Source organism: Motacilla alba, chromosome 21, assembly GCF_015832195.1.
Source record: "Motacilla alba alba isolate MOTALB_02 chromosome 21, Motacilla_alba_V1.0_pri, whole genome shotgun sequence".
In the NCBI taxonomy this organism is placed as follows: domain Eukaryota; kingdom Metazoa; phylum Chordata; class Aves; order Passeriformes; family Motacillidae; genus Motacilla; species Motacilla alba.
The window spans coordinates 5,721,364-5,748,125 of NC_052036.1; the positions used below are offsets into that span (position 1 = coordinate 5,721,364).

At 58.0% G+C, this 26,762-nt stretch overlaps 2 protein-coding genes across 10 annotated transcripts in view; both read left to right on the top strand.

The window, feature by feature from the left end:
* Window positions 1-16,516, top strand: part of USP48 (ubiquitin specific peptidase 48) — a 31,857-nt gene extending 15,341 nt beyond the window's left edge. For 2 of the 5 annotated variants that reach the window (XM_038159526.1, XM_038159529.1), the window contains 16 exons: window positions 31-231; window positions 1,493-1,607; window positions 1,742-1,872; window positions 3,169-3,240; window positions 6,090-6,214; window positions 6,370-6,492; window positions 8,348-8,409; window positions 8,871-8,981; window positions 9,606-9,736; window positions 10,406-10,512; window positions 12,328-12,432; window positions 12,849-13,004; window positions 13,144-13,269; window positions 14,636-14,684; window positions 14,808-14,834; window positions 14,931-16,516. In XM_038159526.1, coding sequence (XP_038015454.1) covers window positions 31-231; window positions 1,493-1,607; window positions 1,742-1,872; window positions 3,169-3,240; window positions 6,090-6,214; window positions 6,370-6,492; window positions 8,348-8,409; window positions 8,871-8,981; window positions 9,606-9,736; window positions 10,406-10,512; window positions 12,328-12,432; window positions 12,849-13,004; window positions 13,144-13,269; window positions 14,636-14,684; window positions 14,808-14,834; window positions 14,931-14,953 — 1,664 coding nt within the window. In that variant the 3' untranslated portion in view covers window positions 14,954-16,516. Of the gene's footprint in view, window positions 1-30; window positions 232-1,492; window positions 1,608-1,741; window positions 1,873-3,168; window positions 3,241-6,089; window positions 6,215-6,369; window positions 6,493-8,347; window positions 8,410-8,870; window positions 8,982-9,605; window positions 9,737-10,405; window positions 10,513-12,327; window positions 12,433-12,848; window positions 13,005-13,143; window positions 13,270-14,635; window positions 14,685-14,807; window positions 14,836-14,930 lie in introns of those variants that run through there. The other 3 variants (XM_038159528.1, XR_005259558.1, XR_005259559.1) reach the window with 3 other exon arrangements.
* Window positions 16,517-17,296: 780 nt separating this feature from the next.
* LOC119710467 (RAP1 GTPase activating protein) lies at window positions 17,297-26,022 on the top strand. Of its 5 annotated transcripts, none has more exons than XM_038159533.1 (21): window positions 17,297-17,679; window positions 18,881-19,280; window positions 19,368-19,410; window positions 19,519-19,557; window positions 19,642-19,827; window positions 20,507-20,601; window positions 20,677-20,755; window positions 20,840-20,893; window positions 20,973-21,056; window positions 21,136-21,236; window positions 21,324-21,453; window positions 21,908-22,063; window positions 22,140-22,211; window positions 22,296-22,382; window positions 23,154-23,291; window positions 23,893-24,143; window positions 24,226-24,297; window positions 25,075-25,168; window positions 25,243-25,324; window positions 25,407-25,474; window positions 25,555-26,022. In XM_038159533.1, the coding sequence occupies exons 3-21, from the start codon at window positions 19,372-19,374 to the stop codon at window positions 25,561-25,563; spliced, it is 1,836 nt and encodes a 611-aa protein (XP_038015461.1). In that variant the 5' UTR covers window positions 17,297-17,679; window positions 18,881-19,280; window positions 19,368-19,371; the 3' UTR covers window positions 25,564-26,022. The 5 variants fall into 5 exon arrangements, with proteins under 5 accessions (XP_038015461.1, XP_038015462.1, XP_038015459.1 ...); XM_038159534.1 differs by having other exon boundaries at window positions 17,576-17,679; window positions 19,104-19,280; window positions 19,363-19,410; XM_038159531.1 differs by having other exon boundaries at window positions 17,621-17,679; window positions 18,566-19,280.
* The last annotated feature ends 740 nt before the right edge of the window (window positions 26,023-26,762 follow it).

Sequence of the window (26,762 nt, forward strand, 5' to 3'; positions counted from 1 at the left end):
TGTTTCTCTTTGTGGTTTCTCCCCTTCCAGGTTCCCCCTACGACTTCATCTCTCTGGAATGGCTGCAGAAGTGGCTGGATGAGTCCACTCCTCCCAAACCTATTGATAACACAGCCTGCCTGTGCTCCCACGGCAAACTCCATCCTGATAAAATATCCCTGATGAAGAGGATATCGGAATACGTGGCCGACTTCTTCTACCGGCGATACGGAGGAGGGCCCCGGCTCAACGGTAACATCCTCTCCAAGTCACCTCCTGCCGTGTGGTTTGGAGCCTTGTTCTGGTCCCAGCCCTGTTTTGAGCCATCCTTCATCATCCTAACTTTATTTCAGTGCATGGCTTTAGTGCTGCCTCATTTCCAGGGGATTTTTGTAATACCACTTAATTCTGTTACCATTTCCCAAACCCATTTAGGGTGATGGCAGGGTCTGCTTTGGCCCTGGGCTCTGCTCAGGGAAGGGCTGTTCCTGGAGGAATTGCTGCAAAGGAATGGGGCATTTGGCTTAGGAAACATAATACTTGGAAGGTTTGAAGGCGATTCTAGAAAATAAAACTTGCACATGCGACACTCCAAAATCTTGACAATTATTTTCCGAGCACCCACAGCTCCTGTGTGGGCTGGGTGTCATGGAGTATTCAGGCCAAAAATATCCCTTCCTGTCTGTCACCTCATCCAAGGAAGCACTTACCTGTTAGCCAGCTCCTCTTGAAGCATCTACCACACATTCTGCTTTTCAGGGTCAGCCCAGCCCCTCCAGGCTTTGGACATCCCTTCATCAAGCCCCAGGTTTCATTCCTGTTAGGAAGTCGCTCAGTAACTCCCACTGAGACCAAATTAGCTCAGCTCCTACCGGGAGCTTGTAGGGAAGAAACTGCTTGTGACGCAGGCAGCCTTTGTGGGGAAAAACAGGGCAAGGTTTATTAGTCAAGTGGAAGATTGCCTGAAGGGTTGTGGGTTGAGTATGGCTGGCAGGGAGGGAGGGAGGGGTAAAAGGATGGATGGACACGCTGCTTCCCTTCTCCTCTTGCTCCAGGATGCAGATCTAAGTACACACCCAGCTAGAGGATTTCCACTCCCTCGGTCCGGGGCAGCCTTGCAGGAGGGTGGATTTTCTGGGTTGAACTGTCCGAGTGCCACAATACAGGTGTTTGTTTTCCTGGCATTTCCTGCCTCCTGTGGCTGGGTGCTGGGCTGCCCTGGCTCCACGTGACTGCAGGCTGTGGATACCAGGAGCTGTGAGAGCAGATCTGTGAAGCTGTGGAACAGATCACAGCTCATTTGAAGTATTTTATGCTTCTTTAAGCTTCAAACATGGCCTGATGTGGCTGTAACCCCCAGGATTTCCTCATTTACGCATGAAATCGCCCCTCCCCAGGCAGGATAGTTGGTACACACCTGTCTGAGGGCCTTCAAACCAGCAGGAAACGAGCTGTGCAATAAATCATGTCATTAATAGTGTAAAAACCTGTGTTTCTTTCCCCCCCACCCCAGTCAAAGCACTTTGCAAGGACTGTGTGGTGGAAAGGTGTCGAATCCTGCGGCTGAAGAACCAGCTGAACGAGGACTACAAAACCGTGACCAACCTGCTGAAGATGACAGTCAAGGGGTATGGAAGTCCCAAATGCTGTCAAAGATGCTTTTTAGAAGTGCTTAAACAGTTTTTTCCTAAAGATTTCCCTGTTCGGGCTCTGAAGAAGGGAGCTGTGGTTTTGGGGTACCAGCGCTGTTGTCTCCCTGCAGGAACGACGGGTTTTGGGTTGGAAAAGCCTCCTTGAGGAGCTGGCGTCAGCTGGCTCTGGAGCAATTAAATGAGCAAGATGAAGATGCAGAGCACAGTAATGGAAAAATGAATGGAAATGCACAAAACAAAGGTATTTACTCCTGATTTCCTCCTAATTTCTGCTGCTGTAGAGAGCCACCAGCTCTGCCTGATCCCTCCTAACAAAAAACACGTCAGAGGTTTCTGTAGCTGTTTTGTTCCCCTTGTATGAGTAGGGAGGAAAGGATGATAAATCGAATAAAAAAGGCCTTCATTTGAGGAGCTTTTTCCTTGCTAATCTTGAAAACTGCGGGGTGATCTTCATGCTGGAGAGGGAGATGAGGTGATAAGTGGTTTTACAAAGCTGTGTGAAATTACCACCCCAGACACATGATCTTTTTATCCACTTTCCTCTGAATGAGAGAGCACAGGGAAGGAAGAAACGTGAAAATTACCTTGGGGAAGGGATGGTGATGATGTTTATTGTGTAGGTTGAGAGCTAAAACAGCACAGCTGATGCAGCAGCACTGGGAAAACCCAGCCTGGGAACAGAAATCATGAATTGCGCTCCATTCTGTGCCCATATCATGAGAATAGATGGAGGGTTTGTTTGCCTTCTGCTCTTTAAGTGTTGGAAACTCGTGTTTTCTTGAGCTTCTTTGAACTGGGTAAAAAGCTTGTTGGAATGGAAGTGGGAATGATGGCTCAGGGCATTGATCTTGGGCTGGAGGGCGCCTCAGCCCCCTGATAAGGAGGAGCACTCATGGTGAAAAAGGTATTTCTGAGTTACCACTCATCGTTCCTCGGGGTGAGTTTGATTCACAACAGGTTGCAACTCCCAGTAGTGCATTTGAATTACTCACAAGCCAAGTTGCTCGTTAGGCAGCTCGTTAGAGGCTCTTGCTGACACGTCGTTGTCTTGATGATGCTCCATTCAGTGGCCAACGCTTGACTTTAACTGATTTAGAGATTGATGTAGGGCTTGTCAGCCCCCTGGCAGGCTCCCCCTCAGTTTGTCAGGCAGCATCTGGTTTAGATCAGGAATTCTGCCAGGAATTCTGCTCCTTTTGCTCTTACCTAGGCTTGTGTTTAGGTTAAACTCGGAGATGTCTGGGAGCAGGGAACCCCTGCCGTGTTCCAGCCCTAACAAATGCATCCTTTGTAATCTCACAAAGGCCTGGCTTGTGCTCCACGCACTTCAAAGCCCTCCTACGTGACCTGGGGGCTGTAATCCCGCCTGCCCAGAGGCCAAGACATCGGAGAATAACAAATTTCCTTCCAAATTTTCCCTTGGGTGAGGGGGTTTGCTGTAATTTGAAAGGCGACCGTGCTCCTTTCCCTGTAAGAATTTTTTCCTTGGGAGAGGAACTCTGTGCAATCCTCTTGTATTATTATTCTTTTTAATTAGATGAATCAAATGAAGAGAAGAGGGAGGAGGAAGAGGAGTTAAATTTTAATGAAGACATCGTTTGCCCACATGGTGAGTCTCTCCGGGGGATGGAGCTGAATATCTCCGTTGTTGCCCACTGCTGCACACATTAACCTTGTAGCCTTTGCTCCAACTGTGGCCAGCTTGAGGAGTCGCTGCCGAAGTGTGCTTAATTCTCATTTTCCTGGTGTTTCTTGCCCCAAAAGTTTTCCTTTCAGGCAAACTCTGTAAGGACTCAGCCAAGCAGAGCTGTCAGATGCTGGGTTTCCCATCCTTGCATGGGCAGCACCAAAGCTCTGCAGCCATTTGGAAGCCCTGAAAGCAGTGAGAGAGGAAGAGGAGATGTAAATCAGTGCAGGTGGGAGCTGAGAGTATCTGTTTAACATCCTGGGTTACATTAAAACAGGAGCACTCACCCAGCACCTGGGCCAGGACCACTCCTGGATATCGATTTCCCAACCTGCTGTGCTTTGGTGTCTGTTTACGTAAGGTTTTGACCTCCTATCAGTTGTTTTGAAAGTGATGCCTCATTAGCTGCATCCTTGGCTACCCTGTTGTTTTAATCTCACTTTATAAAGCTTTCGTTCCCAGCCATGAAACCTAGTTTTACTTAAGCTCTTGTTTGTAGGCATCAGTTTGTGGGGAGGCTCCATCTTATCTCAAACAGAAGGAAAAACGGCATAAATTAGACACACATCTCCTGTCGTCAGGGGTAGTCAAGAACCTGGAGTAAGGCTTGAGAAACCTCATTTTCAAGCAGAGCGTTTAAGCACTTTGTCACGATTTTAGCTGTTACTCAGTGCCTTGAACGCTGCATTTCCCTTTGCCTCCAGGCTGCTGCTGTTCAATAAAAGCATGGAGCATGAGGATGGAACATCTAGGCAGCCAGACACGATAAAAAATAGGCCAATAGGCCTTTGGAAAATGTATGGTGTTAAATTGCTGGTTGATCTGTGACTCGGGGTCATAGCAGAATAAATAATACTAAATAAGGGGGCTGCTGGCAGGGCAGGTTTTGTTGTCTTGAGTTAACCTCTGATTACTCATGGAAAACAAGCTTTCCACCTTGAAAAACTCCCTCTGCAGTGGTTCAGCAAATCTGTAGTCTCATTCCTATGGCCTTAATTTTGTGGTGGAGGAGGTTCCTGCCTCCATGGTAGGCTCTGGGAAAGGCTGTGCTGGATCTGGGAGGGCTGGCTGGCCTCCAGGAATGCCACCCGGGCGTTCCCTTCACAGCTCCCTTTGCGTCCCTGCTGCAATTCCTCGCTCTCCAGTAGCTGCCTGATCCCAGGGAATTTTTTCCAGATACCAAGTTAAGCCTTCTTTGATGTCTGTGCCCAAAACATGTCCCTGGACGGTGGGAGTGGGAAGCAGGGTCAGCAGTGGTCAGGTTCATCTTCCAGATGACAAAACACTTGTGCCCTGCAGAGCCAGAGCTGATTTTTCCACCTCTTTCACTCACAGTATTACTCTGTTTTCATTAATCAGGTGGTGTCAAGGCACTTATTTGTACAAGCTCCTTTCTTTCCCCACCCTTGCTGGCTCTGGGCAGCATCCTGGGCCAGCCTCCGGAGCCATTTGGCCTTGTTGGATGAAGCTCAAGTGGCCAAGTGCTGCACCGAGGCCTGACCTTTGTTTATTAGAGGAAAAGCAGGAGGGGAGCATTGCTATTTTTTCCTCTTCAGGGCTGGCCAAATTCCAGGCTCGGCTGGAGGGAGCCGTGGGCCTGAGGAGCTGCTTGTCATGTTAAAGAGCTGCCGGAGGGTGGGGAGGAAGGAGTTCCTCTGCCTCTCCTCTCTCTGCAGCTCTCCAGGCTATAGAAAAGCAGATAATAAGGGATTGTGCCCTTTGGACGCCACAGTTGCTGTTTTCCTTCCCTCTTGCTGTTGCAGTCCCTGCTGAGGCACGGATATTCCCAAATCTGGTTCGCATCCCGGTGTCGCAACGGCTGCTCCCCGTGTTCCTCCCTGCACAGGGACTTCCCAGCTGCTGTCTCCAAGGGAGATGCGCTTGTGTTTTCCCCTTGGCCATCAGCAGCACTGTGAGTGGGCAGCTGGTCAGATCCCAGAGCCTTCTCCCGTTTTTCCAAGCCTTGTTTATCCGGCCAGCACGTGTCGTCCTTGTGCACGTGGTGTCCCGGTGCCTGTGTGCCTCTGCTTCCACCCCTGGGACAACAGGCACAAATGGAAATCCTTGTTGGGGTCTTGGAGCTGCCTGAGCATCAGGATAGATAATCCTGATGGATAAGTAAGTGTTCTGGGGGGTAGCTGGTAAATCCTGCTTGGTATCTTCACATCCATTTATTCCCCAGAGCAGATTTAGGGTGCAGAATCTGCCCGTTGCCCGTTTTCAGGTGCTTGCATAGGGCACATGAAACCATGGTGAGATTCTACAGTGGGAGCTTGGGGTTTTCAAGGACGTGGAAGACACCTGGTTTCATAGGGCACAGGGTTATTGTCCTGGGGCTCAGTGATGGTGTCACCATGAGGATGTTGCTGTGGATAGCTAGGATTAGAAAACAGTAGCCCTGTGCCCTCTGGCTTTTCCCCACATCCCTCCTTGAGTTTGATCAGCTGCTTAGGCCATGGTCTTGGAAATCTAAAGAGCATTCTCATAAATATTATTATTATTATTATTATTATTATTATTATTATTATTATTATTATTATTATTATTATTATTATTATTATTATTATTATTATTATTATTATTATTCTCTGTCCAAAGGAAGCAAGGAAGGAGTTGAAGGTGACTTTACTGGTTTTTGCTGACGTGGTGTTGGCTGATAAATGTGTGGATTTCTCTCCCACGTTTTTTCCTTTTAATCTCTTCAATCAAGGGCTGCAAAACATCCCTGAGCATGTTGTGATCAAAGCCTTTCCTTGATTCTCTCCCTGCAGGTGACCTGTGCATCTCTGAAAACGAGCGGAGGGTGGTTTCCAAGGAAGCCTGGGAGAAACTCAAGCAATATTTTCCAAAAGCCCCCGAATTCCCAAATAACAAAGAGTGCTGTTCCCAGTGCAAGGTATTTGCCAAATACTCCCCTTTTGTTGACTGTAAATACTGGTTGTGTTTCTGGTTTTCCTTTTTAAACACAATCCTGTGCCGTGGAGGAGAATAAAGTCACCTGTAGTAGCAGTTGGGAACAGGAGCTGGGATGTAATTAACTGTTTCCTGCAGATTTTGGAGCGTGAAGGGGAGGAAAATGAAGCTCTGCATAAGATGATGGCCAGCGAGCAGAAGACTTCTCTCCAGAACCTGTTCCATGATAAATGCAGGCCTTGCCTGGGCAGCTGGCCTCAGGTAGGGAAGGAGGGGATCATGGAATGCAGCCAAGCTTGGGAGAGGTTTTTGTTGGCTTTAATCTCTCTCCTGCCCAGAGCAGCTGTGGCTGCCCCATCCCTGGAAGTGCCCAGGGCCAGGTTGGATGGGCTTGGAGCACCTGGGATAGTGGAAAGTGGAAGGTGGAAGGTGTCCCTGCCCATGGCAGGGCTTGGAAGGAGATCCCAAACCATTCCATAACCATTCACTCAGTGCGTGCCAGCAGAGCTCTCGCGTGTGTTGTGCTGAGGTGTGACTTCCCTGGATTAGCTGTGCTGGCACAAAGCCCTGAGGAGCCACAGGAATGGCTGGTGTGCCAGGGGAGCTGTGGCTGGCCCGCAGTCAGGGAGATAACGGTGACACTGTTGCTGTTGTGGTTGTATCCCTCCCTGGAAGGAGGAAGCAGCACAGCTCTCCCATCAGCCTTGCCATGCAGAAGGATGCTGGAACACACCTCAACTTTGCCCCACCACCACCTTTTGCTGCTGCTTGGGCAAAATTCAGGTGTGCTCCAGCATCATCCTGTGTCCCAAAAGCTCAGGGAGCTTCCCAAAATGCTGAAGCCCTCCAAAGAGCAGCGGTGGCTGCTGCACCTGCGGCAGGGTGCAAACCCTCTCCTGGCAGCTTCTCCAGGAATTCTTGGGGGTTTGAGGTGCCCAGAACGAGCTGTTGGCTCCAGTCCTCGGCTCCTGGGAGTCTCGTGGTGCTGATTAATGGTTGTCTCTACAGTCCTGCCAAGGTGCATTGGCAGGTGTCTGCCTCCGTCCCTCGCTGCTCCAGCTGGGAATAAAAGCTGAGGCAGCACAGATCCATGGCTCAGAACCAAGGAGACCCAAAATGGTTTAAAAGGAGTTTTCCTTTCATGCTGAGCTGGAGAGCTCCATGTCCTGCCAGTGGCAGTTAAAGTTGTATCTGACTGGATTTGCTTTTGGAGCTGGAGAAAGTTGAAGCTCATCACTGTGGGCCAGGCACAGAAAGGTCTCCACCAGCAGGGTTACATCCTTCTTTTCCTTTTTATCCTCCTTTCCCTTGTAATTTCCCAAGGAACCTCGTAGAAGAGAGTTGAGGATCTTCCTCTTAAGCCTTTGGAGTTCTCCTGATCTAAAGAAGTTGAGGTTTGGGGAGGAAAACAAGCAGAAATCAAGAGATGAAGGGAAATTAAAAGGTGTTTATATATGTGTGTGTATATATATTCCTCAGGTATGCTGAGTTTTCTACAGAAAGACGCAGCAAGCGCTTATTTCTGTCTTTGGGAAAGGGGTGAGGATAAAGAGAGCATGGAAGTAATTTTGTCACCCAGCTCTTGGGGGCTGGGTGGTTTCTTGTCCAGGAGCAAACAATTTAAAGGAAGATTGGGACAAAAACCCCAGAGATTATCCCAAAAATGCCGTCTCATTTGGGGCACAGCTGTGGTTTGGTATCCCTGCTGCTGCCAAAAGGAAAAACCTGTGGATTTTGATGATGTTGGAAGCGATTGAGGGATGTTGGGGTGGTCTCACCCCACGCCTGTGGGAGTGAGGGATTCACTTGCTTGGGACGCTGAGCACCCAGCAAGGGGCTGGGGAGTCCTGACTGCTCTGGGGAAATGCCCTTTCCCACTGGGAATTCAAAGTAATTGGATCAAAAGCTCAAGTAACTTCATAATAAACACAAGATTAGCAATGGCAGCGCTTAGTACCTGATCCCAAATTATTTTGCTTGGCTTTCACAGCCCACTTGGATGGAGTTGTCATGGTAAAGCAGCACCGAGGTCTCGAAGGGAGCGAGCGCTGCCGAAAAACCCAACAGTCATTGTTGGTTCATAAAAAAGATCCTTTTCCCTCCTCTTTTTCCCCAGGAGACGGATGAGCTGTATATTGTTTCGCAGTTCTTTGTAGAAGAATGGAGGAAATTTGTCAGGTAACTTGGCTGGAGGGTTTTGGTGCTTTTCATCTCTTATTTTGGGGGCTGTAGATAATATTTTGCTTCTGACTCACAGCACGGTGAGTTCGTGGAAACAATGAAGCTGGTTTCTGCAGGACTTGTATCAATTGTAATATGGTGTAAGACACTGAATTTCCTTGTTTGCTGTGTGTTAACCAGATGGTCAGATAAGCTGGTAACCTGATTAGTTTTTTCATCTGTCTGGAGCTGTATCCCAAAGGTCACCGCTCGGGCTGGAGATGGAAATCTGCTGGTCAGAGTCATTCTGCACCGCAGAGGAACGCAGATCTGATTTCCTCATCACTAGTAGTTACTATTCCTTGTTGGAATGCCTTGTGTAAATACTCACCTGTGATTTCTTCCTGTCTTCCTGAAGAACTGTGAGGGTTGTGGTGGGATAACCTGATCCAGCTTTCCAAACCTCTTCCCTTTTGCAGGAGGCCGACGCGCTGCAGCCCCGTGTCCTCCATAGCAAACAGTGTCCTGCTCTGTCCCCACGGGGGGCTCATGTTCACCTTTGCTTCCATGACCAAAGAAGACTCCAAACAGTGAGTTCCTTCCCTTCACACACCTTCCTTTTGCCAGGAGCCTTGGGAGAACATTCCCAAAGGAATGCTCCTGCTGCTGAGCCACAGCAAGATGAGGAGTAATCCTTTCCCTCAAAATTAACACCAAGGCTTTCTCAGAGCCACCTCAGCCTTCCTGCAAGGCAAGACTTAAACTGTCCAAGGATGCTGGGTCAGGAAAATAGAGCTTCCTTCAGCTTGGTTTGTTCCTGACAATAACCACTCTGGATTTGGCCAGGACGCAGAAACATTCTGCTTCCTTACAATTTGCTTTCCGTGAGCCTTTCCCCCCCGGAGTGCTGGCTGCAGGGCTGGACTTCATGCTCCATAGCCTTGCTTCTGCAGTGATGCAGCACTAAAAGTAGGAAATCTTCCACTCCTTTCCTCCTCCATCCCTCCCTCCAGCACGACGGGAGCACAACAGTGTCACTAATCCCAGGCTGCTGTTATCTGGGTGTACAGGCCCTCCCGTGTAGCTGGGTTTGGAGAGATTTTGCAGTTTTTCTTTCACTGACAGACCAACAAGCCAAAGAGGGAGGGGTTTTTTGTGAGTTTAGGGCTTGGCTTTTCCAATGTCATAAAGCACCTGCCTGTTCCTTTGCACAGTATAGCTCTGATATGGCCCAGCGAGTGGGAGAGGATCCAAAAACTCTTTGTCGTGGATCACGTCATCAAAATCACCCGGACCCAGGCAGCCGGGGCCGGCCCCGAGAGCGCCCGCTACGCCTCCGAGCCCCGTGAGTGAGCCCTGCTCCTGGGAGGGCTCCTGGGGCTGCAGACTCCACTCCCGGGGTCACTGGGAAACACAGAGCTTGGCAGGGTCCCCCCTGCAATGCCATGAACAGCTCTGGAGTTTTAAGCACAGGAAGGACGTGGAGCAAGTCCGGAGGAGCCCACGGAGGTGCTCCAAGGGCTGGAGCCCCTCTGCTCTGGAGCCAGGCTGGGAGAGCTGGGGGTGTTCAGTCTGGAGAAGAGAAGGCTCCAGGGAGACCTTAGAGCCCTTTCCAGGGCCTAAAGGGGGCTCCAAGAGAGCTGCAGAGGGACATGGGACGAGGGCCTGGAGGGAGAGGACACAGGAAATGGCTTCCCACTGCCAGAGGGTGGGGTTAGATGGGGTATTGCAGAGAAATTCTTGGCTGTAAGAGTGGGCAGGCCCTGGCACAGGGTGCCCAGAGAAGCTGTGGCTGCCCCTGGATCCCTGGAAGTGCCCAAGGCCTGGAGCAGTCTGGGATAGTGGAAGGTGTCCCTGCCCCTGGCAGGGCGTGGATGAGATCCTAAAGGTCTCTTCCAGCCCAAACCACTGTGGGATTTAATGTGGTTCCCTCTCAGTTAGCAGTGAGGGGCCCTGCCCTGGGGCTCTGAGGAGCTGGAGCAGTGAGATGTTTTCTGCCTTGGTGTTTGCCCAGAGCTGTGCCCCGAGTGCCGGGAAGGGCTCCTGTGCCAGCAGCAGCGGGACCTGCGCGAGTACACCCAGGCCACCATCTACATCCACAAAGTGGTGGACAACAAAAAGGTAGGGACTCTCCCCCATCCCTGCTGAGCCAGGCTCCAGGAATGCCCCGAGGGGGCTGTCACAGCTCCCTTGTCCCCGGGACTGGTGGGGATCCTGCTGGTCTGTGGTGGTGGTGAGGGCAGAAATGCCCAGCTCTGCAGCTCCAGGCAGCTTTGGCAAAACCAGCAAACTGGGACATTCTGACTCTGAAAATTCCATCTCCTCGAGGCTGCCTTTTGCCAAACCAAATCCTTTGTGTTTTCAGGGATGCTCCCAGCTGTTTTCTGTCTTGGCTGTGTACCCAGGCTGTACCTGCTCTCCTCCCCCTCCAATATTTGTCATTTCCTTTCTTCCTGCTCAAGTGACATTTTAATTCCTGGATAGAAGTGAGCTCTTCCCCTCAGTGCTTTGGAGATGGTTCTCAAGATCCCCTGAAGCTGTGAATTTTGTTTTACTGGTCTTAAGTGTCAGGACCAGCTCTAGAACTGGTTTTCCGAGTACCCAAAGCTGGTTCTGGTAAACCCCCCCTCCTTAGGGCTCTTAAGAAGGGAGCCAAGGGTGGGCAAGGTCAGATGAAAACAATCTCTGCACCTTTAGAGTGTGGGGTGAGGGTTTTTTTGGCCTTTCCTTGATTTCCCCCTCCCTGCCAATCCCAGGGAGGCGCTGGAGCCCGGGGAAGCACAGGGAGCTGGAGGCTGGCTGAGCTGCTGCCTGGGATGTGAGATGTGGATCACGCAGCACCGTCTGGAGCCCTCAGCCACGGGCTTTCAGCCTGCATCCCCAGCCTGAATCCCTCTTGGCTCTGGTGCATGAGAGGGTTGGGTGTTGTATTTTTCTGGCACTGGACAGGACTGTGCTCACACGTGGGGCTGGCAGAAAAACAGGGAGCTATTCTTTATGGAGCAGCTGGAGCTGGAGAGAGGGGGTGAAAACGTGCCCACGAGATCCCCCAGTAACAGGGCAGCCTCGGCAGGATGGGAAGCAGCAGGAATGCTGGCCAGGATCACTGTCAGCAGCACTGGGAGCCACTGTGCCCTTCCTGCTGGCTTTGCAAAATCGGGGAGTGTTTCCCAGCCCCTCACCCCTTTTCCTCCCTCTGCACCACCTGGTTCTTCCTTGGGGTGAATGGTGCTGCTGAGGGAAGCCTCATCCAGATAAAATCATTGTAGGGTGGCACTGCTGGGATTCAGAGGGCTCTGGGGGATGTTTGGGAGCTGGAATTGCGTCGTTAATTGCAAATACATTGATGGAGAAGGGAGCTTTTGGCATCCACATCTCCTGGGCTCCTGCAAAGCCCAGTTCCAGCTACAGCGTAGCTGGGAATTTACATCCAGGCAAATCTATGCCTGGAGTGACTTTCACTGGCCTGGACAACCTTTTTATTTTTGTATTGGTGTGAATTATTCAGATTTCATTTACTTACAACCTCCAGCCCCATAAGAAATGGTGCTGTGTGTCCCTGCCAGGCCGCTGCAGGGGCGGGTAAATGTCTTAATTCACAGAAAATGCTTTCTGCATGTTGAGGCTTTGTGATACACTTGGATCAGCTGATGGGAGAGGACTCAGTCGGGGGCTCAGGAGACTTTCCTTTGCCTGGAAAGGAGGGCAGGAAGCACCTGCAGTTCCACAGAGGGATTCCTGAGCTGAATCCCACTGAGGTTCCACACAGCTGGGGAGGGTGGAGGAGCCTTTGCAGAGCTCATGGAGCAGCTCCCAGGGTTATTCCTGGGCTCTCTGGATGGAGGTGGCACCCGGAGGTGGCCGGGAGCTGTTTGCCAGGGTGGGACAGGCCACGTGGGTGCTGTTGGTTACGGAGAATGATTTTTATGACTCCAGGTAATGAAGGACGCGGCTCCAGAGCTGAACGTGAGCAGCTCGGAAGCTGAAGAGGAAAGGGAGGAAAACAAGCCAGAGGGGGAGCAAGATCCCGATTTTAACCAGGTAGAGATGAAAAATCCCATCAGGTTCCTTGATTTTTGTGTCATCCTCTTGAGTCAGCATGATGGGATCACCACCCTCCTCCTCTGCATCTCACTGGCAGCGGAGAAGTGTCTGAAATTGCTGTTTGAATGGTCAAACCACACCAGTGCTGGGCTTGGAGGGATTACATATGGATAGGGATTCATGTGCATGTGGAAATCTGCCCCACGCTGGCATTAGGACTAGGAACTGAGGTTTGGAGGCAAATCCTTTGGTCATCTCCACACTTGCATGCTTCAATTGGCTTTCCAAGGGGTTTTCCGTCTCTTCCTGCCTTCCCTTGCGTGACCAATTGGCCCAAAACACTCTCTGGGATCTGGGAAGGTTGTGTTTATCCCCAAACAACTCACCCTCCTCGTTTTTTGCCTCGTCTCCAGGCCAACGGTGGCACGAAACGCCAGAAGCTGTCCCACCAGAGCTACATCACTTACCAAAAACAGGGAATCAGGAGAAGCACGCGGCACCGGAAGGTCCGGGGGGAGAAAGCGCTGCTTGTGTCAGCCAACCAGACCCTGAAAGAGCTGAAAATCCAGGTGAGGCCGGCGCTCCTGGCAGCAGGGAGGCAGAAAACACAAAATGAGGAGGGTGGGGCGCAGGGGAAGGGTGTGACTGCCCCGGGAGCTGGGGCGGGAGGTGCCGCGGCTCTGCCATGAGGTGTCCCTGTGTCCCCAGATCATGCACGCCTTCTCCGTGGCCCCCTTCGACCAGAACCTGTCCCTGGACGGGAAGATCCTGAGCGATGACACGGCCACGCTGGGCAGCCTGGGAGTCATCCCCGAGTCTGTCATCCTGCTCAAGGTACCGGCGGGGCTGGGAATGCTGCAGGATGCAGGGAGCCAGGGGCAGAGAGTGGGCTTGGGCGTGGAAATGGGGACAAATGGAGCCAGCTCCTTGGAGGAGGAGGAAGAGAATCCTTAATTTTTTTGTTTTAGGGAAGGAAAATCTTTTTTTTTTTTTTTTTTGTCTTAGGGGAGGAAAATCCCTATTGGTTTTTATTTTGTTTCAGAGGAGGAATATCCTTGGGTGTTTGTTTTGGTCTTTTGTTTTGGCTTTTTTGTTCTAGAGGAGGAAAATCCTTAAAATTTTTTGTTTTGGAGGAGGAATACCCTTTTGTTTTGGAGGAGGAAAAGCCTTAATTTTTTTGAGTTAGGTGAGGAAAGTCCACATTATTCTTGTTTTGGAGGAGGAGTATCCTTAATTTTATTTGTTTTGGAGGAGGTAAATCCTTTTTATCTTTGTTTTGGAGGGAAAAAAAACCCTTCTTTTATTTCCAAGAGTGCTTTGTAGCTGATATAGCTGCTGAGCTCTGTGGGTACCAGCCCAAAGCACAACTAAATTAGGGAGTGAGTCCTCACATGGAGTTGCCAGTGTTTGGGCAGCAGAGCCGTTCCCTGTCCTCTCCTGAGCAGGGCTGTGATCCCCTGGATCCCTGTGCTGGTTCAATCCCTGCTCCTCTCCTGAGCAGGGCTGTGATCCCCTGGATCCCTGTGCTGGTTCAATCCCTGCTCCCTGTGCTGGTTCATTCCCTGCTCCCTGTGCTGGTTCATTCCCTGCTCCTCTCCTGAGCAGGGCCCCTGGATCCCTGTGCTGGTTCATTCCCTGCTCCCTGTGCTGGTTCAATCCCTGCTCCTCTCCTGAGCAGGGCTGTGATCCCCTGAATCCCTGTGCTGGTTCAATCCCTGCTCCCTGTGCTGGTTCAATCCCTGCTCCTCTCCTGAGCAGGGCTGTGATCCCCTGGATCCCTGTGCTGGTTCATTCCCTGCTCCCTGTGCTGGTTCATTCCCTGCTCCCTGTGCTGGTTCATTCCCTGGATCCCTGTGCTGGTTCATTCCCTGCTCCCTGTGCTGGTTCATTCCCTGCTCCCTGTGCTGGTTCATTCCCTGCTCCCTGTGCTGGTTCAATCCCTGCTCCCTGTGCTGGTTCATTCCCTGCTCCCTGTGCTGGTTCAATCCCTGCTCCCTGTGCTGGTTCATTCCCTGCTCCCTGTGCTGGTTCATTCCCTGTTCCCTGTGCTGGTTCATTCCCTGCTCCCTGTGCTGGTTCATTCCCTGTTCCCTGTGCTGGTTCATTCCCTGCTCCCTGTGCTGGTTCATTCCCTGCTCCCTGTCCTGGTTCATTCCCTGCTCCCTGTGCTGGTTCAATCCCTGCTCCCTGTCCCTTGCAGGCCGACGAGCCCATCGCGGATTACGCGGCCATGGACGACGTTATGCAAGGTGAGGGAGGTGGGCGAGGGCTGGGGTTGGGAAGATGGAAAATGGGGATTGTGGCACTTCCTTGCCAGCGGCTGTGGAATCCTCAGAGCCACTTCTAATGCCTTCCTTCCCTTTCCATCCCAGTTTGTATGCCTGAAGAGGGATTTAAAGGTGAGTCCTGTGTTTTGCCCCCTCTGTGTCCCCTTGCGTGAATCCCACCCCATCCCCTTTCCCTCCTCATCTGCTGGTGGTGTCTTTCCTTCCCAGGGACTGGTTTACTTGGCCACTGATGGTTTTCCAAGAGGAGCAACCAGAAGGGAAGAGGATTTGTCACATGGTAGGGCATTAAAAGAATAAAAACAGGTGGATACAGTACTTTTTGACTCTTCCAGAAGGCAAAAATCCATCATGAGACGTTTGCTCCCCAAAAAACAAAACAAATGCCTTATGTCAAAGCAGATTGCACTGAAGGACATCCTGCTTCAGGACAACGTTCCCGGGTTTATTTAATAAAGAACAGGAAGGTTGGGAAGTTGAGCAGCAGTCGGTGCGTGTGGGACACGGGGCAGCCCTGTGTGTCCCCCGGCCCGGCCGCGGAGGGGAGGTGGTGCAGTAGATCCAGACCCTGCTGATCCCTCTACAGGAGCTCTTTAGGATAATCCTGTCTTTGATCCGCTCCCACGCTTTCAGTCCAGCATGGAAGTGCAGGAATTGCGACTCCGTGAGGAATCTCTAACGCTTTCAGACAACAAAACTTCATTTTCTTAACCCAAAATGGAAGCTGGGATCTGCCTCCCAAGCCCTGCCAGGGCTGGGAGCCGCCCCCTCTCCGCATCTTCCGCTGTCACTTCCACGCCTCGGACAATCCAGTAACCACCTGGGCTCTGGGAACTGTGGGTTTTTTTAGAAATTTGGGATATTTTGATGACTCTGGAGAACATTTTCCTCCAGTCTGGCGCTGCTGGGAGTGTTCCTGGCTCAGGGCAGTCGGAGCTGGCGAGGGGGTGCGGGTGGGTGCAGAGTTTCCCATGGGAAGAGGTTTCTTTACTCCTCTCTCCTCATTTTTCAGCAATGCACTAATTTTTTTTTCCCTTTTTTTAACATCTCCCAGAAAACTTTTTTCCCCATTAATATTTAGCAGGAAATAGTATCCCACTTCCAGACTGATCCACACTGGGCACTGCCAAGGGATCTCTTTATTAGAGATCCTCTTCCTTTCCAACCTTTTCCTTTGTTTCTGCTGAAAAATACAAGGCAGAGACCACATCAGTTTTATTTTTTCAAGGTTTGCAGGAATTTGGGCTGCAAGAAGAGGATGTGGGCCACAAATTCCATGCCCAAAACCCTGCTAGTTTTGATTTCCAGTGTTTTATTTCCAGTGTTTTATGCAAAGAATTCCAGCTGCTCTTTGCCCAGCGCCTTCCTCCCTTGTCCCTGCTGGGTTTGGGGGTGGAGCAGCAGCATTTGAGGGGCTCTAAATTTCCTAAAAAGTGATATTTTGGGGCAGTTTGAACCCGTGGATTCTTTCCCAAGGTATAGACATGGCAAATTCCATGCCAAAGCCACAGGAGGCTTTTCTTCCCAACCTGAAGCACTCGCTTGTGTACATATTCCTTGGAAATTCCATCTTTTCAAGTTGCTGTTAATTTTTTTAATGTTATATATAAAAAAGTCTCTTCCTTGAGCTTACACTGTTGTGGGAAGGAATCCCGTGGGGTGTCCCAGGGCTGTGGCAGTTCCGGCAGCGCCGGATCCTACGGAGGACGCAGGTGCAAGGTGTGAGCCAAGGCCCCGTTCCTGGTTTGTCTGTTATTTGCAAATATTACCGGATTAAAGTTGTCATTGGAGCTGTGGCAGCCTCGTTACAGTGCAGACACGTGGGCCCAGGGTGGTGGAGCAAGGTGGAGGTGATTATCCCATAAATCCCACTTGGAGCCGTCCCAAAAAGGAACGTGGGCACTGCGGGGTGGGGTGGGAGCAAGAGGGACCCCGCTGGGGCAGGAATCCCCCCCCTTTGCACGGAGAGGGGATAGGTTTTATGGAGCTTGGGCACAGCATTTGGTGGCCTTGGCCCTGTCACATCAACCCCTGTCCCCACCTGGTGTGTCCCTGGGCGGGGGGTCCCTGCCCCTTCCTGGGGCCCTCTGAGCCTGGGTGCCCCCCTGAGCCCCTGGGGGAGGCAGATGGGTGCTGGAGGTGGGGGGAGAAGAGAGGCCTGGGGGGCTGGAGGGGGCCTGGGTACTGGGGCTGGGCATCAGGGCTGGGATGGGGTGGGAGCTGGGGGGCTGTAGGCGTGGGGGGTTGTGGGTGGGGTCCCAGGTAGGGATGGGGGCCACCCTGCCTGTGGGAGAGGAGGGGTCAAGGTTGGGGGGTACTCTGGGTCCCAGGAACGGGGAATTGTGATGGGAGGGGTTCCCGGGGTACCAGGGAGGGGCTGGGGCACCGGGGACGGAGATGGGGGTCCCTGCGTCCCAGGGCCGGGGGTTACGGATGAGCGGGGTCTGCCGGGAGCCGGGGGTGGGAAGGGGGAAGGGGGGAGCCAGCTCTGGGTCCCGGGGAGCGGCGTGGGAGGAACCCCGGGAGCCGAATTTGGGGGGCGATGTGGGTGATGGGCAGAGCGCTACCCGGGTGCCGGGGGATGGAGATGGATCCCGGGGGGACGGGGAGACGCCGGGGGGTCCCCTGCTCTGCGGGGCCCGGGGCGCTGGGGAAGGAGGGGACGCCCAGGCGCTGCCGGGGGTGACATCAGGGACGGATCGGGGGATCCCCAGTTCCGGATCTCAGTTCCCGGTGCCGTTTTCCCGGTGCCCGTGGCCCGTGGTCTGCTCCCGGTGCCCGCGGCCGTTCCCCGATACGGTGCCCGGTTCCCGGTACCGGCTCCCGGTCCCACCGCCCCCGGAGGGGCCGCCCCGCCCCGCCGCACGTGACGCTGCGCGGTGGCAGCGAGCGCCGGGGCCCCGCTCGGCTCCGCTCGGTACCGGCCCCGCTCCGGGACCGCCCGGCCCCGCCGCCCCCGGTAAGTGCCGCCCTGCGGAGACCGGGCACCGCGGTCCCCCCGGCGATCCCCCGCTGGGGATGTCCCCTCATCCCCGCCGCGGCACCGGGGGGTCCGTCCGCCCGTGACCTTCACCGCTGCCGGTACCGGGGGAGGGGATGGGGGGGGAATGCTCCGGGCCTGGGGGAAAAGAGCCGGGCTGGGGGCGGGGGTGGGGGGAGGAGTCCCCCATTGGCCCCCCCAACCGACCCCCCAAATGTCTCCTCCATAATTACACCCTACAACTTGCCCCCCGCCAAACCTGCCCCCCCTCCCGGATACCCCAAAACCTGCCCCCCTCTTCTGCCCCCCATCGTCTCCTCCCCCTGTTCCAGTCTCCCCAGTCTGACTCCCGTGTCCCCCCAAACCCCGTGTCCTCCCCGCCCCCCCAGTCTGGCCGCCACATTCAGAACATCTCCCCCGACCCCCCGGTGCTCCCCCCACCCTCCCGGGACAGACCCCACCGTGGATGCGGGGGGTGTGGGGAGCAATCGGGGACCCCCCCAGGGGTCGCCCCCAGCCCGGCGGGGTCACGCGGCGGCCCAGGGGGTGCACGGGGAAGGGTCGTGTTTGCACAGGGACGGGTGGCGATGTCGCATTGGCACGGCGACACCGGGGTCACGCCTTGCACGGGGACGGGTCACACCTGCACCGGGGCTGTGCTTGGCTGCGGTTGTATTTGCACAGGGACGGGTCGCACCTGCGCCGGGGCTGGCTTTGCACAGGGACCGTGACATTTGCACCAATGTCCTGTTTGCACAGGGACCGTGACATTTGCACGAGGGTCCCTTTTGCACAGGGACCGTGACATTTGCACGAGGGTCCCTTTTGCACAGGGACGTACTTGCGCGTCATTGTGTTTGCACAGGGCCGGGTCGCACTTGCACCGGGGCTGTGTTTGATGGGGACAGTGCCATTTGCATGGGGCCGGTGGCGTTTGCACGAGAACGGTCACATTGCCACGGGGAGAGCGACATTTGCACGGGGCTGGTGACACTGGCGTGGGGCTGGTGACACTGGCACGGGGATGATCGCACCTGCACGGGGAGAGACCCCGGGCAGGGGCCGGCGGCGCTGGCACGAAAATGACCGCGCTCGCACGGCGCCAGTGACAATTTCATGAGGGGGCTTGGCAGTGGCTCGGAGTCCCTGACACCGGCGCGGGCACGATCCCATCTCACAGGGTGGGTGACACGGGCACGGAGCCGGGGCCGCCTCGCGGGGTCGGTGCCACTTCCGCGGGGTCCCGGCGCTGTCCGTGGTGCTGCCCCGCGCCGCCGCCTCCCGCCGGCAGAGGGCGCCCTTCGGGGGGGGGGGGTGGGGCTGGGGGGCTCCGGGGGTCCCCGCGGTCCCCACGCGGTGACCTCGCCCCGCCGCCCCCGCCCCGCCGGCCCCGGCACCCGCAGGGTGGCGCTTGGCTCGCTGCCATCAGTCGGCTTCGGGGGTAAGGCTGCTGCTGGCCGGGCGTCCCGGAGAGGGGCTGTGGGGGAGCTCTCCGCTCCCCAGGAAGCGCCATGGGCCCCCCTGGACGCCCTCACACCACCTAGACACGTCTCCAGCCAGCAGCACCTCCCAACCCCGAGGTAAGCACCCGTGGGTGCCCCCCACCCGAGGATGCCCACCCCGAGGTGGGGAGACAGGCACTCACAGCCCCTCTCTCCCCAGGGCAGCAGGATGGCCCAGCAGCGCCACGCCATCCCCCCACCACTCAAGGTAGGCGTTGTTGGCGTGGGGGGCGCGCAGCGAGCACCCTGGGGTGCCACCGCGGGCATCACCCATCCCTCCGCCCACGGTGGCCGTCACCGCTCCGTTGTCTTGCAGACGGAGGAGGACTACATCCCCTACCCCAGCGTGCACGAGGTACAGCAGAGGGCTGAGGGCCAGTGCCCCGCGGGCCGGGCTGGTGTTGGGTGCCCAAAGCACCTACCATGGCTGTGGGCGCAGGTGCTGGGCCGGGAGGGGCCGTTCCCCCTCATCCTCCTGCCGCAGTTCGGGGGTTACTGGATTGAGGGCACCAACCACCAGCTGAGTGGGGCCCCCGACTCGCCCCCCACCCCGGTGCCCGGCACCCGGGCAAAGCTGGAGGGCAACCACACGGCCAAGATCTACCGCAAGCACTTCCTGGGCAAGGTGAGGCCCTGGGGTGCTGCACGTGTGGGGGGATGTCCCATGGGTGTGGATGAGCAGGAGCTTGGAGGCCACATAAGCTCGGGTGTTCCTGGACGTGGGTGCGGTGTCCACGGGGATGGGAGCCCCACGGGCCCTGGACATGGGGGCTCATGGATGCGGGTGTCCCTGGGCATGGCAACAGGGCTTGGGGTGGGTTCTCCATGGGAATGGAAGGACATGGGAACCTCATAAACACAGGGGCTTTGGCATATGGCCGCTTGTGGACCTGGGTCCTCCATGGGGTGGGTGGTAAGGAGATGGATGTTGGGTCTCCATGGGCAGGAGAGCCCCTGGCATGGGTGCCCATGGACATGGGTTCTCCGCAGGTTTGCATGGACACGGGGGCTCTGTAGGTTTGTGTGTCCATAGCACCTGGACGCCCCAAGGGGTGTGAGGCTCACTGAGTGTAGGTGCCCCATAGGTGGTACCTGCAGGTACAGGTACTCATGGACACGGGTGCTCCGTGGGGATGGGTGCTTTTGGGTGTGGGTGTCCTGTGGACACGGGTGTCCCACGGATGTGGGTGCTCATGAACACGGGTGTCCCACGGATGTGGGTGCTCATGGACACGGGTGTCCCGTGGCCCGAGTGCCTCCAGCACGAGCGCCCTCGGCCACGGCTGCTCGGCTCCTCCCCGCAGGAGCACTTCAACTACTACTCCCTGGACCCGGCGCTGGGTCACCTCGTCTTCTCCCTCAAGTACGACGAGCAGGAGCACCTCCACCTGCTGCTGCGGTGAGCGGGCTGCGGGAGGCACCCGGGGGAGCTGCCTGGGCTGGGGGCTCCCCTGACCCCCTCCTTGCTCCGCAGCACCCGTGCCCGCACCCTGCACGATGTGGTGCCCATCTCCTGCCTGGCTGAGTTCCCCAACGTGGTGCAGATGGCCAAGGTGGGTGTGCCCCCCCCCCACAGCAGCACCCATGGGTGCCCCCCAGCCCCAGGCCCCCCAAGGCAGCACCCCTCCTTCCCACAGCTGGTGTGCGAGGACGTCAACGTGGATCGCTTCTACCCTGTGCTCTATCCCAAGGTGAACGGGCTGCAGGGAGGGGGCACCTGGGCACCCGTGGGTGCCCCTCCCCACCTTCTGACCCCTCCCCACCCCGCAGGCATCCCGCCTCATCCTCGCCTTTGACGAGCACGTGCTCAGCAACCACTTCAAATTTGGGGTCATCTACCAAAAACTGGGGCAGGTATGGGGTGGGGCGGGTGGGGGTCAGGGTGGGGGGAGTCCCCGGGTGGGTGCTGGCACCCATCCCCACCCCACTGCAGACCTCCGAGGAGGAGCTTTTCGGCACCACGGAGGAGAGCCCGGCCTTCGCCGAATTCCTCGACGTCCTGGGTCAGCGGGTGCAGCTGCGGGACTTCAAGGGGTGCGTGAGGGGGTGCCGGGGGGAAGGACCCGCGGGGTCAGGGTGCCTGTCTCACGCACCCACCCACACACCCACCCACCCGCGCAGGTTCCGAGGGGGGCTGGATGTGACTCACGGACAGACCGGCAGCGAGTCGGTCTATTGCCACTTCCGTGACAAGGAGATCATGTTCCACGTCTCCACCAAACTGCCCTACACCGAGGGGGACGCCCAGCAGGTGGGCACCCATGGGGGCTGGGGGGTGAAAGAAGAGGGGGGACACTTGGGTGCTTGAGAGCAGGGGGTGGGAGGGGGTCCTGGAGCACTTCTATGGGGTGGAAGGGCTGTGGGGGCTTTGGGGATGTCCCATGGAATGGAGGGGACTCCTGGGTCACCCATGGGTGTTGGTGGGCATCTGTGGGGCCCAGGAGATGGCAGGGCACTCATGGGTGTGGGGAAACATCTTTGGGATGCCAAGGGCTGTTAAGGCACCCATGGGTGCCAGGGGGGAGCTGTGGGATGCAGGGGGCTGGTGGAGCACCCGTGGGGGCTGGGGTGCATCTATGGGGCACAGGGGCTTCCATTCCTTTGATGCCCCTGGTGTGACCACCCTCTGTCCTTCACATCCTGCTGTGTCCCCCGCTATCCCCTATGTCCCCCCGTGTCCCTCTGCACCCCGCCTGTCCCCACAGCTGCAGCGGAAGCGTCACATCGGCAACGACATCGTGGCCATCGTCTTCCAGGACGAGAACACGCCGTTCGTCCCCGACATGATCGCCTCCAACTTCCTCCACGCCTTCGTGGTGGTGCAGCTGGAGCAGGGGGGCACCCAGGGCACCCTCTACAAGGTACCCTCCCGTGCCTCAGTGTCCCCGTGCCCGTGGAGGCCCGCGGGGTGCTCCGTCACCCCCCCACCCGCCACAGGTCTCCGTCACCGCCCGTGACGACGTGCCCTTCTTCGGCCCGCCGCTGCCCGACCCCGCCGTCTTCAGGAAGGTGAGCGCCCGTGGGTGCTGCCGGGGAGCCCCCGGGGACACCCACCCACCCCCCATGCACCCACCCGGGCTGCCCCCCCTGCAGGGCCCCGAGTTCCAGGAGTTCCTGCTGACCAAGCTCATCAACGCCGAGTACGCCTGCTACCGCGCCGAGAAGTTCGCCAAGCTGGAGGTGCGGGCACGGGGCTGCGGGCGCTGGGGGGCACCCAGAGGGGCACCCAGAGGGGCTGGGCAAGCCGTGGGGCAACACCAGGCTGTGGATGCGGGTGCCGTGGGCGTCGCGCCCGCTGCGGGACCCGTACACCCGCCCGGCAGGGGCTGGGTCCCGGTCTGGCAGGGCGGCGGTGCCCGGGCAGGGGGTGTCTCACGTGGGGGGACAGCGGCGCGGTGGGGAGGGGGTTGCGAGGGGCGGCCCCGTGTGGGTGCGGCACTGTGCTGGGGAGTGGGTGCCTGGCGTGGGTGCAGCCGTGTGGCGCGGGATGAGCTGGCGTGGGCGCAGCGGCGCAGGGGTGGGTGCTCGCGGTGGCCTCGCGTGGGTGGCAGCGGCGGCTGCGGGGCGCTGCGGGCGCTGTCGCGTGGGTGCAGCAGGGCGGGGGCTGCTCCTGCGTGGGTGGCGGCTGCGTGGTGCGGGGGTGCGTGTCTGGCACGGCGCAGCCGTGAGGGCGGGGTGCGGGCCGGGTGCGGGGCTGGGTGCAGGGCTGGGTGTGGGCGGTTTGCGGGGGTTGGGTACTGGCGGTTTGCGGGGTTGGGTGCTGGCTGGGTGCGGGGCTGGGTGCAGGCGGTTTGCGGGGGTGGGTACAGGCTGGGTGTGGGGCTGGGTGCAGGCGGTTTGCGGGGGCTGGGTGCGGGCCGGGTGCGTTGGTGGGTGCGGATTGAGGGGTGCGGGGGTGGGTGCGGGCTGGGTGGCCTCGCGTGGGCGCAGCAGTGCGGGGCTGGTGCGCAGGAGCGGACGCGAGCGGCGCTGCTGGAGACGCTGCACGAGGAGCTGCAGGCGCGCAGCCAGGCCATGCTGGGGCTCAGCCCCGACGACGAGCGCCCCGACAACGGCGGCGCCGCCCCGGGCTTCTTCGAGTCCTTCAAGGTGGGGCGCGGGGGTCCCGCAGCCGCACTCCCCGCGCCCAGCGCCGCGGGCCCGGCCCCCTCCCCGAGTCCCCGCCCGGGACACGCCCCCTAGGCACTGGCCACGCCCCTGTATGACCACACCTCTTTGATGTGACGAGGTCTTGGCTCCGCCCCCTGCGCGCGCAGCCGACCCGGGGGAGCGTGGCTGGGGCCACGCCCACCACAGACCCCGCCCCTCGCTGACCAGAACCACGCCCTCATCGGCATAAGCCCCGCCTTAATTATTGATCGCGCCCCGCCTCTTAAGCCCCGCCCCTTGGCACAAGCCCCTCCCATCTCGCCCTTGGCTCCGCCCCCCGGTGCCCGGCTTCACCCCCTCCGGTGTTGGGTTTCCCCCCCGGTGCCCGGTTCCCCCCCCGGTACTCCCCCCCTGTGCCCGGTTCCCCTCCACCGTGCCCTGTTCCCCTCCCGGTTCCCCCCCCGGTGCCCGGTTCCCCCCCGGTGCCCTGTTCCCCTCCCGGTTCCCCCCCCGGTGCCCGGTTCCCCGCCCGGTTCCCCCCGGTGCCCGGTTCCCCCCCGCGCCCCATGGTCCCCGGTCGGTGACGCGCTGCCGCCTCCAGTCGCTGCTGGTGCCCGGGAGCCGCCGGGGACGCCGCGGCAGCGCCATCGGGCTGGGCTCGGTGGAAGAGGTGGGTACCTCGCTGCCCCCCCTCGGTGTTCCCCCGGTCCCCGGTGTCCCCCCGGTTAACGGCACCCCGCAGGCGCTGCTGGTGCCCGGGAAGAGCCCGTCGCGGCGGCGGCCCGGCCCCCTCGGCTCCCGCCGCTCCAGCGCCATCGGCATCGAGAGCATCCAGGAGGCGCCGGCCGGCAGGTGAGCGCCGGTACCGGCACCGCCGCTGTCCCCTCTCGCTGTCACCTCCCGATGTCACCTCACTGCTGCCGCCTCCCCGCAGGGACGGCCCCGCAGCCGCCGACGGCTCCAGCTCCACACACAGTTCCCCCGAGAGCCGCCGGAACCCCGACAGGTCCCGCAGCTGGCACCGGGATCGGGGACACGGGGACAGGAGGGCGCTGGGTTGGGAATGTCGGGGAACTGGAGGACACTGGGGTGGTGCAGCTCAAGGACAGGGTGACACCAGGATGGGGCGGCACAGGGATGGGCACTGGCACAGGGCGATGTGAAGGTGACACAGGGACAGGAGGGACGGGACAGCAAAGGAATGCAGTGGGACAGAGCGACGGCGGGGGTGGGGTGCCGCAGGGACAAGGTGGCACCAGGATGGCTGGCACAGGGCGGCATGGGGACAAGACACCAGAGGGACAGGGTGTCACGGGGACAGGTTCACCCAGGGGCTGAGTGGCATCGGGTCTGTGTGTCCCAGGGACAAGGTGGCAGGGGGCTGTGGGGTGGCACTTGGGGGGCTTGGATGCAGGGTGACAGGAAGGTGGGTGGCACAGGGACACAGGGCAGGGGGATAGGTTGGTGTGATGACAAGAGACATGGGGACAGGATTGCATGGTGCTGGGACCTCCCAGGGATGGGATGGGATGGGTGGGGACAGGGTGGGATGGCGCTGGGACCTCCCAGGGATGGGATGGGTGGGGATAGGGTGGCATGGGGATGGGACATGCCGGGGCTAGGGTGACATGAGGATCCAGTGTCCCGGACGGGGTGGTGTGGGGACAGGGTGTCCCGGGGCCAGCACAGCATCGCAGCGGGCCACGGTGCTGGCCACGAGGCGTGGTGCCAGCCTGTTGTGGCCTTGGGGACTGTCCCTGGCCTTGGGGACTGTCCCTGGCAGGGCCGAGAAGCCGGAGCCGCCGGATTTCTCCCGCTCCTCCTCCAGCGCCAGCAGCTTCGGCAGCGCCGCGGAGGAGCCCGGCGAGCCGGGACGGGTACGGGGAGCCCGGGGGGGCCCGGGGGGCAGTTTGGGGTTCAGCATTCCTCTGACCCCCTCCTGCCCCCTCAGGAGAGCCGCTCGCCCTCGGGGAGCCACCGCGACGCCTTCACTGACACCCCCTGGCCGGATGACCCCCCCGGGACCCCCCCAGGTAGCCCAGCCCCCCCAGGTCGGGGTGCCGCGGGGCCGGGGGGACCCCTCGGGGTGCTCACGATCCCCCCCCTTTGCCCCAGGCCGCCGCCCGCCGGACCCCCCCTGCCCCGAGATCAAAATCCAGCTGGAGCAGCCCCCCCATAACCCGGTGAGGCTGCTTGCCCCCCTCCACCAGTGCAGTGTGGGGGTGCCCACACTGGGGTGCCCCCACTGATGTCCCTCCCACAGGGCTCATAGTTACCCCCCACCCGCGGGGGTGTCACTGCTTCACCCCCCTCTGTGTGCCACCCCCGTGCCAGGAGCTGAAGCCATCGTCCCCGGTGCAGGATTTGGGGGGGACCCCCAACAAAAATTGGGATGCGCCCCCCTCCAGACAATCTCTGTCACCCCAAAAACCCTTCGGGTGAGGGGGTGATGCACCACAAAGGGGCCTCCCCTCTGCCATGACCCCAAAATGAAGAGTGGGTCCAACCCCAGCATCATCCCCTCCCTGAAAAACAAAAGAGGGGACTCAAATCCAGGGTAACCCCAAAGTGGAGCTCCCTCTCCCCCCCTTTATTTTAAGGGACAAAAGTTCCGGAATGTGCTGGAGGCTGGAACTGGGGGGAGGGGGAGGAATATTTTTTCACACCCTCCCGAACTGTGTTTGTGTTTCCCGTGAGTCCTGTATAAAATAAAAGTTTATTTATCGCTACACTGGGGGGGTCTCCAATATCTAGGGGGTCCCCAAAACCCCAAACATCAGCGGGGGCTGTAAAAACACTCATTTTGGGAAGACATTTAGCCAAATGCCAGGGTTTCACAGCAGCCGGGCCGAGCAAAGCCTTTCTTTGATGGTCTCTATTTTTGGGGTGCTGCAAAGTACCCCAAATACGGCAGGCGATGCCCTCAGCCCCCCCTCAGAGTGCCTCTTTCAGCTCTGCTGGGCAGCCCGGCGTCAGGAGCGGCATTTGGCCGCGGCCCCGTGGCCACCGGCGTCCTGCCAACCCCCCGGCCAAGGGAAAGTGGTTCCCACCCCCCTGAACCCCCAAAAACCACGCGGCACCCCGGGAGTGGTTAAACATAGCCCGGGCTGCCCGAGTTCTGGGAAGGGCCAGCAGCCGGCCGCGCTCGGGATCCAGCGATGCTGGCACTGCCTGGGGGGCACGGGGGGGTCAGAGCCCCCAAATCCTGCCCTGCTGAGGTCAGAGCCCCCAAATCCTGCCCTGCCAGGGTCAGAGCCCCCCAAATCCTGCCCTGCCAGAGTCAGATCCCCCCAAATCCTGCCCTGCTGGGGTCAGAGCCCCCAAATCCTGCCCTGCCAGAGTCAGATCCCCCCAAATCCTGCCCTGCTGGGGTCAGAGCCCACCAAATCCAGCCCTGCCAGGGTCAGATCTCCCCAGTCCTGCCCTGCCGAGGTCAGTGTCCCCCAAATCCTGCCCTGCCAGGGTCAGAGC

Bases quoted from the DNA above. Each gene is read 5' to 3' on its own strand.
- LOC119710467 (XM_038159531.1), top strand. From the start codon at position 18,817: ATGAGGGGGCTTGGCAGTGGCTCGGAGTCCCTGACACCGGCGCGGGCA. The intron at 21,057-21,135 runs GTATGGGGTGGG...ACCCCACTGCAG, and splicing joins TCTACCAAAAACTGGGGCAG to ACCTCCGAGGAGGAGCTTTT. The intron at 22,212-22,295 runs GTGAGCGCCCGT...CCCCCCCTGCAG, and splicing joins ACCCCGCCGTCTTCAGGAAG to GGCCCCGAGTTCCAGGAGTT.